This window comes from Pristiophorus japonicus, chromosome 9 (assembly GCF_044704955.1).
Source record: "Pristiophorus japonicus isolate sPriJap1 chromosome 9, sPriJap1.hap1, whole genome shotgun sequence".
NCBI lineage: Eukaryota > Metazoa > Chordata > Chondrichthyes > Pristiophoridae > Pristiophorus > Pristiophorus japonicus.
The window spans coordinates 149,745,357-149,763,833 of record NC_091985.1 but is presented as its reverse complement, the minus strand read 5'-3'; the positions used below and the strand labels follow the sequence as shown (position 1 = coordinate 149,763,833).

At 44.5% G+C, this 18,477-nt stretch overlaps 1 protein-coding gene across 7 annotated transcripts in view; it reads left to right on the top strand.

Moving 5' to 3' along the window:
- The window catches only part of adgb (androglobin), a 513,562-nt gene that overhangs the window by 222,449 nt on the left and 272,636 nt on the right, over positions 1–18,477 (top strand). For 6 of the 7 annotated variants that reach the window (XM_070889961.1, XM_070889958.1, XM_070889959.1 and 3 more), the window contains 2 exons: positions 220–315; positions 13,963–14,008. In XM_070889961.1, the coding sequence (XP_070746062.1) occupies positions 220–315; positions 13,963–14,008 (142 nt within the window). The remainder of the gene's footprint in view (positions 1–219; positions 316–13,962; positions 14,009–18,477) is intronic. The other variant, XM_070889960.1, reaches the window with a different exon arrangement.

Sequence of the window (18,477 nt, the reverse complement as noted above, 5' to 3'; positions counted from 1 at the left end):
TATCCAGGCCAATGTGACAGTGTGTTTGGTCTGAGTTTAGACAAGGATGAAGTAAGTCCAAAAAATAGGAGGATTATTGTTCTAAATGCATTGGACTGCCTTTTATTTAAGTTAAAATTGTGCAATGTCAATGTAAGGCTGATATTTTTAAATGAAGGCCTAAGTTTCTCCATTCAAATATAACATTTATTGAACACTTGCCATTTTGTACCTTATCAGGAATCACGATCCGAATCCATAAAATCAGCTGGTCAGATTTCAACTCCGTCCCAAGGTTCTAAAAGCCGGTATGATAGTGCAGTTGATCTGAATAAAGTAAGTTTCCAATAGTAGATGCTTCAGAACTTATCAAGCAGAGGATTTGGGACTGTACGTTTTTCCTTGCATTTGTGTAAGCCTTTTCATAGTTTGATACTGTCACTTACCTCGTTTGTTGACCATGATTGTTGAACTACACAAGTAGAACTTTTATCTTTAAGGTAGCTCACAGAGAAAAATGTCAGAATAGACTTGTTGGACTGAACAGCCTATTTTTGTGCTCAAACAGACTATGATTCTTTTTTGTTCCCCCATCATTCTCTCTGTTCCACCACTGCAGGCTAATTCTTCAGCCATAAGGCCCCCAGTGAATGGAAAACTCTTCAAAACCTTTTTTACGTGCTACCTCTTTTAACTTCAAATGCCCTCTTTAAAAAAAAATCAGTGTCTCCCATTGTGTCACGCCTTGTACCCTCAATTGTTTTACTTCTTGCTTAATGTCATCTGCTCTGTAAAATATTCTGGCAATTTTTAACACAAGGAATGCTATGTAACTGTAAGTCATTGTTGGCTATACATCATAAATGTTATTCCATTAGTGAGCTCCAGGATCTTGGGCGTAATCCTGTAGAAATGGGTCATTTGATGACGCACATCATATGTTAAGGCTTCCATTCCCCAATGTGAAATTGTTGTTGTGATATATTCTTTACGACATCACAAACACACAGACGACGCAAGAAACTTGTCATCTGACTCTTTTATTGTACGTGCATCAGAAGTTGCATTACCACAGTAGCCGGCTAGCTGGAGCAGTAGTCCACTAGGAGAGCTCTATATTACACTTTCCCTCCTTAATAAAGAAGAAATCATAACAAAATATTTATCATACAAAGCTTACATGGTTATACACAACAAAAGATATATGGGGGCCGAATTTGGTCGCCGCCAATTTCTCGGCAACCTCCGGGCGGCACCTACCTTTTTGCCGCCCACTGCTGCCGGGTCCCGTTGGGAGCCGCTTTCAGCTCCATTGTGTAGGCGGCAGGCAGTGGCAATCGCCGGGCGGGAACGGGAGTGAGCGGCCGACGCCATCAGTGTGTGATAGTTGTATACCTCTCTACTCGGGGATCTTCGCAGGGCCTCCAATGCGCATGCACGAGACTTGGTGGTTTATTTTATCTTCCAACGTATCGTCATTTCGGGGCCGTTTGAGGCTGATTGCTGTACTGTGCATGCACATAAAGGCACACCACTTTATACCACCTGTGTGTGAGAGGGGAGAGGACAGAGTTGGCATTTGAAAGGACAGAGTTGGAAGTTGGGGAGGACAGATTTGGAGGTTGGAGAGGGGAGAGTTGGAGGTTGGAGACGGGGCAGTCGGAGAAATTGAGATACACAAACTGTTTGAGCACCCATTGTTTCATTATTGATGATGAGTGGCCAGAAATCAGCAATTAAGACTGGCAAAACCAGACCCAGAACTCCCTGGTTTAATGAGGAGGAATTGGAGGAGCTAGTAACGGAAGTGGAGCGCAGGTACAAAGACCTTACCCGGGATGGTTGTGTCAAGCCTCCACCACCCCAATACCGACGCATTTGGAGGGAGGTGGCTGAGATCGTGTCCGCAATGGGCAACGTTAAACGGGATGGGGACCAATGCCGGAAACGTTGGAACGATTTGGTGGCAGCAGCAAGAGTGAGTAAAAATTTATTCAGCCCCTCCTGTCCAACGCCAAAAGGGTTGTGCACCAGATGTGTGTGTGTATGTGTGGGGATCAGCAAAAGGGCTAAAGGCTCATCACTGTGTTGGAGCGCACTACTGAGAGCATTGAGGCGATGAGGCAAAATATGGCTTCTGGACACACAGTTCAAACCCCTGACCCTACACCCTCAAGGCAGACAGGTCCGGAGGAGCAGGAGATCCCAGTGCCTTCGGCCGCGCCCCCTGCCTTCTCACCAAGGCGTACATGTCTGCAGACATCCCGCTGCCCTCCTGCACAAGCTCGTCAATCAGAGGCAGTGAGGGGCAGGGAAGGGGGACGGCGGGGTGAGGAAGAGGAGCTTGGGTATCGCTTTAAGGAGGGGGGGGAAGAGAGGTGGTGGTGCCGGGTAGAGAGGTGGGTGTTGGTAGTGTAAATGTAATAATGTTATATAACCTTTGTTATTGTGCACTTGTAAATACACTCACATTGTTGACCCGCTCTTGGTGAAAGTCTGATTTTAATGTCTCTGGTGCCTTGCAAGAAACACACATCTGTCCCTCATGACATCTGCTTGGACCAATCTCCGCGACCAATCTCGCGCCGGGCGGAACTTGGACGGCAAATGGGCGGTTCTGAAGGAATCGCCCAGGAAACATACATTTCCAGCGGATCCTCGGCGGTTGCGGGCGCAACCTGCACCAAGTTCGGCCCCATGGACTTATTTTGCCATATTTACAAATCAAACTTAATCACTGGTTTTCTGTTTCGAAGAGGATACCATCGCTCTTGAGCAGAACTTTCCAAACATGGTGTCGAACTTAGACTCATTCTCGGCTGAGCCTGAGGAGAATTTTTCTCCAAGGGCAACCCTTGATCTACATTTTGACTCTCTGCAACTTCAGACTGTTTGACTGCCTGACTCATACTTAGACTTAAATTCTGACTTTCTCTTGGACTTGTTTCTAGTATATCTGATATTGGATTTGCTACTGGTACTCTACTTGTAACAAGACTATCTGACTCATCAGAAATAATCGAAGCGTTGCAACTTTCAACTACTTCCACATCGCTAGGTAAAATATAATCAATGAACAAACTTAACCTTTCCATGATCAAACATCTTGACCAAATATGTGCGAGGTCCACATATCTTCACTACTCTTCCTGGTAACCATTTTAACCATTTATGTTGATGGTCCTTCACTCTAACCTTCTGATTCAATTTCACACTACTCTCTCTTACTCTACCTCTATCATGATTCTCTTTCTGTCTTAATTGTTTCTCTTCTACTGATTGTGCCAAGTTTGGCTTTAACAATGAGAACCTGGTTTATGGCTGTTGTTTGAGAAACAACTCTGCTGGTGTTCTACCAGTAGTTGTATGAGGAGTATTATGATAAGTAATTAAAACATTTGCCAATTTGTGATCCAACGACAACTGCCGTTTCTTTGGATTTGGATCCAACATTTGCTTGATGAGGGCATGTTTTCCAATTTGTACTGTGTGCTCTGCTGCACCATTTGAAGTAGGGTAGTACAGTGGAACCTTGGTATGTTTCTCCTGCTGAACTGTGCAAATTCTTCTGAACAAAATTGCAGCCCATTATCAGACATTTTCTTCTGGTAGGCCATATGAAGAAAAAAATCTTTGCAACTTGTCTAGTGTTTTGTTATTTTCTGCATCGGAAACACCTCTACCCACTTCGAATGACTATCAATCACAATGAACAACTGATGTCCTTCTAGGTCAGCTAAATCTACATGTAATCTTTGCCACACCCCGGGAGGCCATTTCCATGGCTGTAATGGTACTGATGGTACTTTCTTGCTTACCTATTGACATGTTGTACACTGACTGACAATGTACTCTATATCTTTATCTAAACCTGGCCACCATAAGTAACTGCGTGCAAAACTCTTGGTCAAGCACATGCTGGTCATGAAGATCTCCTAACAATTTGGACCTGAACTTATTTGGGATAACCACTCTTGCACCCCACATGATACAGTCTTTATCCACTGGTAATTCATCCCTACGAACGAAGTATGGATGAATATCTTTCTCTGATACCTGGTTTGTCCAGCCATTTGCTATGTAATCATACACCTTTGACATAACTGGGTCACGCTTGGTTGCTCCACTAATCTCGTCAGCTGTGACTGGCAGTTCATCAATGTGTGAAAAATAGAACACTTCTTCCCTATTGGGTGTAACTTGTGATGGGGATGGCTACCTGGACATAGCATCAGCATGACTTAGGTACAACAACAATGGGTGTGCCCAATTACTTAAATCTATCTTAGAGATAATGTTCTCAGTTTCTAGTCTTTTGAGTTCTTGCTACACTTTCTCCTTGAGTGCGTATGGCATGGGACGTGGCTTGCAGTAAACTGGTTTAGCGTCCTTCTGTACTCTGACACTCGCCTTGATGCCTTGGATCGGACTGTCTGATTCGCGGAACACCTTTGGATACTGCTTGATGACATCATCCTTCAATGCAAATATTGTTCCTACATGAAAAATCTCGCTCCAATCCAGCTTCAGTGATCCTAATCAATTTCTGCCTGTCAAGGCAGGCTTGTCTCCTGCCACTATTAAGGGAGGCAAGCTCTGAAACTGATCCTTGTATTTCACTGGTACAGTGATACGTCCTACCACAGGGATTTGCTCTCCTGAGTAGCCTCACAGCTCTATCTTTGATTCTGCAGTGGAAAATCACTCAACTTGTCGAGATATAGCAATTCCGGTACTACGATCGCGGATGCACCAGTGTCTCCATGGGTATCCTGGTTCCTGCACCGTCTACTTGGATGATGAAAAATTGCAATTCATTGTTAGATACCCTCATGCTCCTGATGACGTGTATCTTCAGAACCTCCTCGTCCTGTTGCTTCTCTTCAACATTATGCAGTCTCTGGTGATTGCTACTTCGAGCATTGAACATCGGTTTTCTCTTCAGTCGGCATGCCTTCACAAGATGCCCAGTTTTCTTGCAGTAGCAACACTCTGCCTTCACATATGGACAACTTTGAGCAATGTGTTGTCCCAGACACCGATAGCATGCCTTCAATGCGCTGTTACTTTGGCCAGTTGCTAAGGCCTTGGGGCCCAATTGCCTTTTACTTTTAGCCTGTAGGTGATTCACCTCTGTTGTCTGATGACTGGAAATGGCGCGAAATTCTCAGGAGTATTGAGTGGCCATATCCATCGACATAGCAGTCTGACAAGCTAAATCAAAAGTCAAGTTAGGGTTTGTCAAGGATTTCCTTCTGATTGCTTTATTTTTCATCCCACAAACAAAGCAGTCACACAGTGCTCGGTTCTGAAAGTTTCCGAAATGACAGTGAATGGTTAGCTTTCTTAAAGCTACAATGTACTCGCTGATACTCTCGCCATGTAATTGATCTCATGTTCCAAAACGATAACTTTCAGCAATTTCCAGGGGCTCAGGACTATAGTGGTGTGAATCTCCATCAGTGGCGTGGCTTTGGCTTGGCAGGAAAAAGCACATTTTTCAGGGTTTCATACACCTCGGGACCTGCTTCAGTCAGGAAACTAGTCTGTTTTCTTTCTAAAACCACCTGGTTATGGTTTTCATCATTGGTGACTTCGACAATACTATTCGCAGTGGAAAACATTTCTAGCTGCTCCACATATGCTCCGAAAGTCTCTCGGATATGATGGAACTCGCCCAAGCGCTCTATTATTCTAATAGGCGCGGTCATCTGGACTCTGGCAATGTTAACAGTGTGCTTGAAATTTACTTTGGATTTATAGCTGTGCTGCTCACCAAAGAACCTCTCAAAGTCACTCTGTTGTTAGGCAGGAATCATCCACCAACAAAAATTTCAGCTAGGGAATCCGATTATCCTATCTTCATCACCAATGTGATATATGCTTTACGACATCACAAACACACAGACTACACAAGATGGCTCTACAGGAACTTGTCATCATGTGATGACCCTTTTATTGTATTTGCAACAAAAGTTGCATTATCACAGTAGTCCACTAAGTGGAGCAGTAGTCCCCTACAGGGAGCTCTGTATTACAGCTGTCATGTCCAAAGAAGGATTTTACATTTGAATAAACAAATGATGAACACACCAGTGACATGTCCAAGGAGAAGTAAGGGTTCCAACAGAGGAGAGGTATGGGCATGAGGGGTTAAGGAATCTCCTGTGTCAAGATGAGAAATTTCATACACCAGGTTTACCTATACAGCCATGTCATTCACTCTCACTCATATGAAAATAATGTATAGATTTAACTATTTCTACAAGAGTTTTAAGTCATACTCTGGACATCACACATCAGATCAAACAATCTTAAAATAAAGGAGAAAAAAACCAATTCTTCACTTGAAGCCTGAAACTTACAAGTAATCACACCTTACCTCAGCAGTTTATAAGTAGCTACAGATGTGTGGATTTGCCTATTTGGAACACTGGCCTTAAAGGAACAAACTGATCTCCTGGACTGTTTTCGATCACCAGAGGGGGTCAGAAAAATATTTTCCAGTATATTTTTCTCCATATTGGCCCAGAGTTTTCTGTTCTTTCCCTTGTCCCAGGAGATTATATGGCTGTGGGTGGGTGGGGGTGGGGGGCGCGGGGCGGGGGGGTGGGGTGGTGTGGGAGTGTTTTGCCAGCCATCATGATTGTGGTGCAGGTTTGATGGACTAGCTGGTCATTTCCTGCCCGTTAATTTTGTATGTTTGTATGTTCATAACCAGTTTAACAGCTAAGGATCATAGTCGTGCTTCGGATACCGCCTGTGAGCAATGTCACAAGAGACTCGCACACTGTAAGTTGTCTTGTGTAGGTCCTACCACCATATCGAAGGCAGAGATGTCTGGCATATATTTTTAATTAATTAAGAAATAAATCTACAGTAGGTAATTTAAAAGTTGTTGCTCCTGACTACAACTGGCAAAATTAAGATTACTCTCCAAACACAGTGTGAGCACTAATTTAATAGAATAGGTTTCAAGAGCGAATGGTACACCTTTGAATGTCAGCAGTATGAAGGTTCTGAGAACTTCACCCTTATTTTCACCGATGAGTCACAGCTAAGGCAGCCTGATAAAGGCAGAACTGAAATAATGAACTAGATCATGTTAGAAATATTTTTGACTTCTAAAAATGTGAGCATACTAAAGCAGCACTTGGTAACTATTAATGTATGAGACAGAAATATGATTCAACTGAAATTTCTGCAAATTTATTCTATATAGTGAAGGTGAAAAAATTAGCCTGTGGTCTCCACCAAGTTCTTTAATGGCAGGAAGTGTGCTTGTGTTTTTCTCAATTTTTACATATTCTTTTCATCATCTGGTGTCCTCAACCATTAGAGAGTCTGCCCTGTTGGTACTGGCCAGCACTGGGGATGCACCTAATCTAGGGCTCAATTTTCCCAAAAGCTGTTTTTTGGCGTACTGAAGAGTTACGCACTTTTTTGGGGGACCCAAGTACGCCAAAAAAAATCATCCAAGTTTCCCCATTTCTTCATTTCTTCATTTTGGCGCCGCCTAGCCTGTCGTTTAGTTTTGGGGGTGGAGCCCAAGATCTGCGCCAAAAAGATTGGGTTGCCAACGACACAATGCGGGCTGAGGCTGGAAAGTGAAACATACAGCCAGCTCACAGCAACCTGCACAAGCACATTACACATTGCAGAAACTTAACAAGCACATTAAACATTGCAGCAACTTACCTCTATTAAATTATTAAAGTGTAATGACAAAAGTCTATCTCTTCCCCGCCCCACCCGCCATTCCGGTGCCGGACCCCATTCCTAGCCCAGGCCGAAGGGCCTCCCGGTGCTGGTCCTGGTCCTCGCTCCTATCCCTGGCAGAATGCCCCCCCCTACCAGTCCCCACTCCTATTCCAGGCTGAATGGCCTCCCGATGCTGGTCCCCGCTCTTATCCCTGGCCAAATGGCCTCCCGGTCCCGATCCTCACACCTATCTCAGGCTGAATGGATTCCCCCCTCCCGGTCCCCGCTCTTTTCCCTGGCCGAATGGCCTTCCAGTGCCAGTCCCTGCCCCTATCCCAGGCCGAATGGCCTCCCCCCTCCTCGTCCCCGCACCTATCCCAGGCTGAATGGCCTCCCGGTCTCCACATCTATCCCGGGCCGAATGGCCTCCTGGTCCCGGTTCCCGCACCTATCCCAGGCTGAATGGCCTCCTGGTCTCCACATCTATCCCGGGCCAAATGGCCTCCTGGTCCTGGTCCCCGCACCTATCCCAGGCCGAATGGCCTCACGGTCCCCGAACCTTTCCCTGGCCGAACGGCCTTCTCGCTCCCGGTTCCCGGTCCTAATTATGCCCAAAAGGCTATGCCCCCCCCCCCCTCTCGCTCACCTCTCTGCTGCTGCTGTACAGGCCCTGGAACTGCATCTGCTGTGCTGATTTATTTACCTGCGCTGATTTTCTTAACTCACCAGAAGGTTTTTCCACAGAGGCCACATACGCCATCCTTAGAAGAATTGGAGTAAAGCGAAGCTGGCCAAACTTGCTTAAATGGCCAGAATTGGCACGGGTGACAGATTACGCCCCCTATAACACAAAAAAAATCGCATCTAAAAAAAATCGTAACTAACTGAGTTACACTGGCGCACATTGATTGGGGAAACTTGTATTTTTTAACTTAGGCCAAAAAAGGCCGCGCACGCCAAACAAACGACGTAAATCACTGGGGAAAATTGAACCCCTAGTCTGGTTTTCAGCCCCACAGTCTGTTTTCTTCAAAGGACTTCTTTTTAATGGAGGATCAAACGAGGCAGTAGGAGTCCAGTTTTCAGTAGCTATAAATCCAAAATAAATCCTCTGGATATGTCTCAGAATCTCCAATCATTCGGAGTTAAAAATTTGGGTTGATTTGCCATTCTGCTAGAGCTCTTCCAGTCAACAACGCACATAATTCTTCCTAATGCAATGTCAGCGAAGTACTAAGTGAATGTGAAACTACATCCTGACTTGCGTACTATGTGGAACAGTATGCAAAATACACTACTGTGCTGTATAAGGTGTGAGATTTCTTGGGCTGGATTTTCGGCTTTTGAGATTTCAGGGCGGTAATGGCAGCAGGGCTGTACTGATACCGCCTGGAAAATGTTTGCGCCCTCGTCTGCAAACTTCAGCAAAAAATGAGGTTCCATGATCCAGGGTGCAAAATTAGGAGTTACACAATTAAGTTTTTGCACCCCAGCTGAAAATCGAGGCTTTAAAAAGTTTTGTTGATTTAAGGAACTTCATTAGTGCCTCAGTGCCCTGCAACATAACGTTGTATATTGTATGGTTTTATTTTGGTGGGGGGAGTTTCTGTTACTTTGTTGGAGTAAAATTTATGATTCATCCTTTGCAATTGGTGTCTTGTGTATCATTCCAACGTTCACTGTAGATGTGCCTTTATGCCAGTATTAGCTCCATCCCTCAATTTCCTCCATTATGAGCTGGCGACGTGCGACTCTTGGTCCGACTGCATCTCCATGCAATGGGGACCTCGCCAGGCTCCGCTACACTGACAATGTCTAGCCCCTCATGATGACCAAGTTGTGCAATATGCAGCACACCACAATGAATTCGGGTACCTGTTGAACGGAGTATTAAAGGCAGCCTCCAGAGCGGTCCAGGCATCGGTCTGCCTGTAGGAGATTCCTTTTGGAAGCGCAGTCTTCTCACACACTGCTCCTCAGAGAGCTGGAGGTATGAACATTTGTGCCTGTTTAGTAAAAGTCTACCCAAAATATTTACAGCTAGAACCCTCAATCCACTTTCAGACTTAATATCCATTACTGTTAACACAGTTTCATATAAAATGGTCTTCTTCCTCAGATGTTTTTGGCCTCTCCTCATCCGTGGGCCGACATGGCCAAGAGCCCTTCTTCTAGCTTGACGCTGCCTGGCAATAGCATGGAGCATGATAGGCAGTTGAACTAGTAATGCCCCCATTAAATTCTCTCACTGGAGTTGTAACAGCACTGTAATGGCAGATAAAAATGCCATTTGCAAGTCAGAGCCTCACACAACTCGATGTGCACAACCGTTGCAGTCAATGTGACCTGCGATGTAGGAGCCTCATCCTTCCATTTAAATACGCTGTCAATACTGCCTGCTGCACCCTGGGAACGCCTGGTTTTTCTGACGTTTCCTGAGGCGGGCGTTAAATGAGGCTGAGGGCTGAATTTTGCATCGGGGCGGTAGCGCGGCATTGCATGACGATTGAAGTCATGATCTCAGTGAAGCTAGAAGGCGGGGCGACAAGTTTTTGTGCTGCCATAAACCATGAGCCGAATTTGCTGGCTGGGTGGGAAAAGCTGGGCGCCCAGCGTTAGACCTAGAAACACCATTTACTGCCCTCCGGGGTGCAAACTGAAGCGCAACCGAGTCGAAAATCCAGCCCATTGTTGTTCGGTCTTTCCAGCTGAGTCCATATTAGGGGCGTCTGAAATTTGAATCCATTTCATTGCTTATCTTGACACTGATGTAAATTTGTCGTGTACATTCCAATTTTACTGTTGAGATATAATTGGATAACAGAAATACAGGGAATTATAGACCGGTCAGCCTGACCTCAGTAGTGTGTAAAATGATGGAATCAATTATTAAGGATGTCATAGCAGCGCATTTGGAAAGAGGTGACATGATAGGTCCAAGTCAGCATGGATTTGTGAAAGGGAAATCATGCTTGACAAGTCTTCTGGAATTTTTTGAGGATGTTTCCAGTAGAGTGGACAAGGGAGAACCAGTTGATGTGGTATATTTGGACTTTCAGAAGGCTTTCGACAAGGTCCCACACAGGAGATTAATGTGCAAAGTTAAAGCACATGGGATTGGGGGTAGTGTGCTGACGTGGATTGAGAACTGGTTGTCAGACAGGAAGCAAAGAGTAGGAGTAAATGGGTACTTTTCAGAATGGCAGGCAGTGACTAGTGGGGTACCGCAAGGTTCTGTGCTGGGGCCCCAGCTGTTTACATTGTACATTAATGATTTAGACGAGGGGATTAAATGTAGTATCTCCAAATTTGCTGATGACACTAAGTTGGGTGGCAGTGTGAGCTGCGAGGAGGATGCTATGAGGCTACAGAGTGACTTGGATAGGTTAGGTGAGTGGGCAAATGCATGGCAGATGAAGTATAATGTGGATAAATGTGAGGTTATCCACTTTGGTGGTAAAAACAGAGAGACAGACTATTATCTGAATGGTGTCAGATTAGGAAAAGGGAAGGTGCAACGAGACCTGGGTGTCATGGTACATCAGTCATTGAAGGTTGGCATGCAGGTACAGCAGGTGGTTAAGAAAGCAAATGGCATGTTGGCCTTCATAGCGAGGGGATTTGAGTACAGGGGCAGGGAGGTGTTGCTACAGTTGTACAGGGCATTGGTGAGGCCACACCTGGAGTATTGTGTACAGTTTTGGTCTCCTAACTTGAGGAAGGACATTCTTGCTATTGAGGGAGTGCAGCGAAGATTCACCAGACTGATTCCCGGGATGGTGGGACTGACCTATCAAGAAAGACTGGATCAACTGGGCTTGTATTCACTGGAGTTCAGAAGAGTGAGAAGGGACCTCATCGAAACGTTTAAAATTCTGACGGGTTTGGACAGGTTGGATGCAGGAAGAATGTTCCCAATGTTGGGGAAGTCCAGAACCAGGGGTCACAGTCTAAGGATAAGGGGTAAGCCATTTAGGACCGAGATAAGGAGAAACTTCTTCACCCAGAGAGTGGTGAACCTGTGGAATTCTCTACCACAGGAAGTAGTTGAGGCCAATTCACTAAATATATTCAAAAGGGAGTTAGATGAAGTCCTTACTACTCGGGGGATCAAGGGGTATGGCGTGAAAGCAGGAAGTGGGTACTGAAGTTTCATGTTCAGCCATGAACTCATTGAATGGCGGTGCAGGCTAGAAGGGCTGAATGGCCTGCTCCTGCACCTATTTTCTATGTTTCTATGTTTCTATGAGTTCAGAAGAAAATTCTGACGGGTTTAGACAGGTTAAATGCAGGAAGAATGTTCCCAATGTTGGGGAAGTCCAGAACCAGGGGTCACAGTCTAAGGATAAGGGGTAAGCCATTTAGGACAGAGATGAGGAGAAACTTCTTCATCCAGAGAGTGGTGAACCTGTGGAATTCTCTACCACAGAAAGTTGTTGAGGCCAATTCACTAAATATATTGAAAAGGGAGTTAGATGAAGTCCTTACTACTAGGGGGATCAAGGGTTATGGCGAGAAAGCAGGAAGGGGGTACTGAAGTTGCATGTTCAGCCATGAACTCATTGAATGGCGGTGCAGGCTCGAATGGCCGAATGGCCTACTCCTGCACCTATTTTCTATGTTACTACAGAAGGTGAAGTTAAGCAATTAATTTGCATTGGGTGGAAGTTGAATTTTATATCTGATATCTCCACTGAAAGGATTTTAGAAAGAAGTTTATATGCGATCTGCTCAGAAACCGTGAAGTTAAGTGTTTTTTGATTGGTTGCGAGAAAATAAATAGGGAACGATTTTCCTGGTCTGTGGGAGTCAGGTAGAATGGCTCGAAAAAAGACCCATATACAACACGTACGATTTTCCACTTGGCCGTGACTGTGCATCGGTTCTTGTAAATTGATTATTTTCTTGGTGGCAGGTTACTAAATAAAACAGTTTTACATACTGTATATCCAATGTACAGTTATTGAATGTTACTGTTTATTAGTGAGTTTGGTATTAGGGTCTGTATTGTAGGTTGAATCTGGAATATCTCAATCTGCTTCTGCAAGCCTTGTTGATGGAGTTTTTCTGTCAAACATTTTCTACTGGATTCCTGGCTCACTCTTTGTCTCTCTCAATGTCTCTTCCTAATTTACAGAAATTCCTTGGAAGTACAATTCTATGTGAGACATAAAGATGGAGACATAACCGAAAATCCTCTATGGCTTGAGAAAATCACATGGAAGCTCTTGTGTTAGAGGTTCCACAGGTGCCCATTTCTCTCCAGTGCCTCACCCAAGTGACCATTATTCATGTGCGAGCCTCAGTAGCGAATGTCGGCAGAAGCCCCTCAAATGACTAACTCCAATCGATGTCTGATATCCACACAGCAGGGGCTGTTGTCTGAGTAGTTGGCACATATACTTGAATCTACTAGCAGAAAACACTGAACCTGCGTAAGGACCACCCAAATGAAACTTAACACCTAGAATTCAATTTTTTACATAACGGGAGGTTGGTATAAAATTAACACCTGGTGGAAGATCATCCATGGGGTGACATACCTTTTCAGTATCGGGGGGACACGGGGCGGAGGGGGTTGAAAGAAGATCAGATCAATGGTGAGTTATCTAATATTTCTTGACAACTACATCAACTAAACCTGATTAAGATTTTTTTTAAACATGATTAAGCTAAAGAATCTGGTCTGGAATTTTAGCAAGCTAGCAGATGGTGAGACAATACTGTATAATTAACATTTAAGAACAGTTGTGTCCAAACTATGGCTCGTGGGCTACAAACACACCTTACATTCCAGTTCGTGAAGTCCAACCAGCTCCATTCTATTTATGCTTATATTTCTTAAAAACAGGTTTATTCTATTTGAATTCATAAATGAAGGCTCATTGAAATTCAGTCATAGGTCAGGTGCTCTGATTTATCAGTATGAGCAGCTTGAGAGCTCTATGCGCGTTAATAGGGACATTGATTAAATGCATTGGTTTTACTACATTAAAGGCACTATGTAAATGCAAGTTGTTGTTGTTTAAACTTCATATATGGAGCACAAGGCTGCACAGTTTGCATCTGCGCAGCCCACAAGGAAGAAAGGCTGGGACAATCCCAATATAAAACATGGTACTTCTTGTTGGATTGTAAGGTAGTCATTTTCCAAGATGATGGTACTGTCAGGGTGGCTCACCCATCAAAAATCATACCTTTAATAAAATTCCCAGACTTTTAGATTTGTCGTCGTGTACCATTCTTCTGGCTGTACATTTTACTCTGTGTTTGTTTTGTCAGGACGACACTGTGAATGTTCAGCACCAACTGGAGAGTTTAATGGAAGGTGAGCTTGCAATCTTTACAACACTGAACAGAGCTTTGTGCATGTGGGATACAAGAATAAGCAAGGTTGAATCAGGCAACTCAAAAGTAAACCACTGTACTTGCCAACATTTTTATGGTACAATAATGATACTGTCAAGGAGAAGGTGCTTGATACTCTAGTATTTAATTTCTTAAGTGGACAACAAAATAATGGAGCTTTCTGATCTTTGGGTGGTTCTTTTCTTGGATTAAGTAAGATTGGGCTCAATTTTCGCCATTTTTTTGGTGTCTGCTGATTTTTTTTTTGGAGCAATCTTGATCTTGCAACTTTCCTCAAAGTTTGTACGCCGGCGGCAACTGTCGGCGCCGGATTTTTTGTACACCAGATTTTTTTGCCGCAGATCTGGGTGAAAACTGATTTCCATGCCGTTTTTGGCCATTTCAGCGATTTTCTCCAACACCAATTTTTTTAAGGACAGCGTAGAGTGGCTTTAAGGACCAATCAGAAAAACCCTATGTTAACTTAAGGAAATCGGCGCTCAGGTCTGTATCGAAGCTGTTTCTTTGCTGTTTAGTTTTGTTCATAAAGATAGTTTATAATGATCATGTTTAGTATGTTCCTTTTTTATCTCTTTACATTAAAGATTATTTGTTCTGGTGTTGGCCAGTCCCGCTGCAACCCTGGGCCGATTTGCCCCCCGCTGCAATCCCGGGTCCGACGGTCCTGCTGCAATCCTGGGCAATCCCTCCCCCCTCCCCCCCGACTCCCCCGCTCCCCTGCCGCTGCAAGCCCTGGCCGTGGAACTTCAACTCGCAGGTGGAGCTTCAGCCCTCTGTGTATTTCTCATTACCCTGGAAACCTCCCTCAGTGTGTGTCTCGTTACCCTGGCAACCTCAGCTTTTGGCGTAGACTTGAAGCTCCACCCCCAGATTTAACTTTGGGTACCGCAGCGCCTAAATGAAATTTTACTTTGCCAAAAGTTCCAACTTTGTTTTTTCGGCGCAATAGGGCACAAAAAAATTGTCCGTACATCCTCCTGGGCGCCAAAAATCAGCAAAGAGGAAAATAGAGCCCAATAGCTTTAATTTTAGGTTCCATTTCTCCATAGTTCAGCCCAATGAGAAAAATGCTTCAAACTAAACAAACCAACAGGGAAAGTAGAAGGCCAGAGTCTCAGTCATACCTACTCATTAAGTACAGAAGGAGGCCATTAAGCCCATCATATCTCTGCTGGCTCTTTGCTAAAACTAATCCCACAGCCCTGCTTACCCCCGATAGTCCACTGTCTTCCTCTGGCTCAAATATTTATCCAGTTTTCCCTGATTGCTACAAGTAGTAATGCTAATGCAGTGTGCTTTGATGTGCAAAGATGGGCCTAAAATTCCAGTCGGAGGCTTCCTTCGGACGAACACCTCCGAACCAACATTTTTTTTGCAAAAGTACCTGGTGGTCCCAGAGGCGCCTTGGATTCCAGTCGGAGGCCTTCTCTTCCCGCAACTCGCAGCGCCTCAACGTTTCAGAGATACGGACGCAGAAGCTGGAGTCACGTGGGACTGGACAACCGATCACTCTACAGTATTCTCATTGATAATAATGGAAACCCCATATCTCTGAGTTCCTATTACTATCAATGAGAATACCCCCTAAAACACCCAAACACAACATAAAAAATAAAAAAAGCATCTCACATTAATTGAAATTAAAGTTAATTAAATGTTTTAGAAAAAAATATTTGGGGGATTTTTTTTTTTAAAGTGTTTTAATAGGGTTTAAAATAAACTTGCCTTAGTGGACAGAGTTTTTAAACATAAAAATGTGTTTTTAAATGTTATTTTTATTTGTTCTAAACTCTTACGCTGGTAAAAGTAGGCGATACGCCTGCTTTTACCCAGGCGCAAGAGTTTGAAGGACATTCGCTGGGCAAGAGATGGGCAACTAGTCCAATCTCGCCTGCCCGAATGTCCTTCCTGCGGGGATGCGGAAGATCTGTCAAGAGATATCTCGACAGATCAGAAAAAACGGTTTTCAGCACATGCGCATTGCGTGCTGAAAACCGGCTTTGCCAGGCCTCTCCGGATCCGTACGTATTCCGTACGGACTCGGCATGGCCGGGATTTCAGGGCCATAATAATGTCTTCCCAATTTGAGGTGCCAGCTTTTTATTATGAGGCCAGAGGTCTTGATGTGAAAGACTGGCTTCCTCATATGAGGATCAACGTTGTGTACCCTGTGTACATTGCTGTACAAGTGAAGATGGAGTATATAGATACAGTATGTGCTGTCTTATGCAGTGCTCCTAGAAATTGTAGAATCCTAGTAATGCAGAGCACAGAAGCTATTTGACCCATTATGCCTGAGCTAGTGTTAGCTTCCAACTGGAGTTGTCCACGCTAATCCCTTTTCCATTCTCTTTCCCCATTTATAGAATCAGAAATTACACGGATGCTATTTTTCTGTTCTTAAATCCAAGCTCTATCTAAGGTTGCTGCTGGTCAGTTACTGCCTGTCACGAGATGATTGGAACAATTCTTGGTAGCGCACCACTGTAAATATTGTGTCACAAACCAGCAGCTCAGCCTGTTCACTAGCTTTTGCTATCCCCAAATCCTCAGTGGCCTTCCTTTCAATGTCTGCAACAGCCTTCTCAAGGCTGTAAGGGTTCTTCTTTGTGATCTCCGACCTCCCTTTCCTATCCAAAGTCCTTGAACGAATTGTCGCCTCCCAAATCTGTGCCTATCATTCCTGCAACTCCATGTTTGAACCACTCCAATCAGGTTTCCACCACTGCCACAGCACTGAAACATAAGATCATAAAAAATGGGAGCAGGATTAAGCCACATGGCCCCTCGAGCCTGCTCCGCCATTTAATACGATCATGGCTGATCCAATTATGGATTCAGGTCCACTTCCCTGCCCGCTCCCCATAACCCCTTATTCCCTTATCGGTTAAGAAACTGTCTATCTCTGCCTTAAATTTATTCAATGACCCAGCTTCCACAGCTCTCTGAGGCAGCGAATTCCACAGATTTATAACCCTCAGAGAGAAGAAATTCCTCCTCATCTCAGTTTAAAATGGACGGCCCCTTATTCTAAGATTATGCCCCCTAGTTCTAGTCTCCCCTATCAGTGGAAACATCCTCTCTGCATCCACCTTGTCAAACCCCTTCATAATCTTATACGTTTCGATAAGATCACTAACGGCCCTTCTCAAAGTCACAAATTGCATTCAATGTGTCTGTGACCATGGTAAACTAGCCCGCTTCATTCTTTTCAGTCTGTCTGCAGCCTTTGACACGGTTTACCACATCATCCTCCTCCAACGCCTCTCCTCTGTTGACCAGCTGGGTGGACCTGCCCTCACCTGGGTTCATTCCTAGCTATCCAGTTATAGCCAGAGAATCACCTGCAATGGCTTCTCTACCTGTTCCCACACCATTACCTCTGGAGTCCCCCAAGGATCTATCCTTGGCCCCTCCTACTTTGCATTTACATGTGACCCCTCAGCGACGTCATCCAAAAACACAACCTCAAGTTCTACACATATGCTGATGACACCCAGCTCTACCTTAATACAATCTCTCCCAATCCCTCCACTGCCTCTGATTTGTCAGGCTGCTTCTCCAACATCCAGTATTGAATGACCAGAAATTTCCTCCAACTAAATATTGAGAAATCTGAAGCCATTGTCTTCGATATCCGGCACAAACTCCGTTCCCTAGAGCATCCCTGATTTTCATTGCTCCACCATTGGTGGCTGTGCCTTCAGCTGCCAAGGCCTTAAGCTCTAGAATTCCCTCCCTAAACCTCTCTAACTCTACCTCTCTGCCCTTCCTTAAACCACTCCTTAAAACGTAGCTCTTTGACCAAGCTTTTGGTCACCTATCCTAATACTCCTTCTGTCAAATTTTATTTGATAATGCTCCTGTGAAGTGCTTTAGAACGTTTTACTATTGTAGATGTTATATAAATGCAAGTTGTTATGGGACATTACCACCAGTGCTCATCTTCTGTCTCCTGTTAACCTCTGAAAAATACCACTTCCAACTCTCTGTCCTTGCAAACTACCGCCCCATCTCCAACCTCTATTTCCTATATGTTGTGGCGAAATCTTCCTCTCTCCCGAGTGGACCCACTGAAATAGAGGATCTACGCCCGATTAGTGACAGACTCCAGAGATAGGTTCAAAACGATCTTTTATTCCGGCATATGCGGGGTAAGCTCTGCCTTAGCAGCCTAAGACAGAGCTTATTTTGTTTGCAAGGGAGAGTCGAGTCTGCAGTCAACCTGTTGCTGAGCTGTCCTCACTCGCTCTCCCTGAACAAAGAAAACACAGGGTTTTTATACAGTTACTCGGCCTATAATGGCCAGACATTCAATACATGAGACATACACTGATTTGAATGGTCAAAACCCTTGTCACTCAAAGCAAAGTTACGATACTGACCACGCTTGTCTCCAGTACTTTTCCACAAACCTCACTGTGTCCC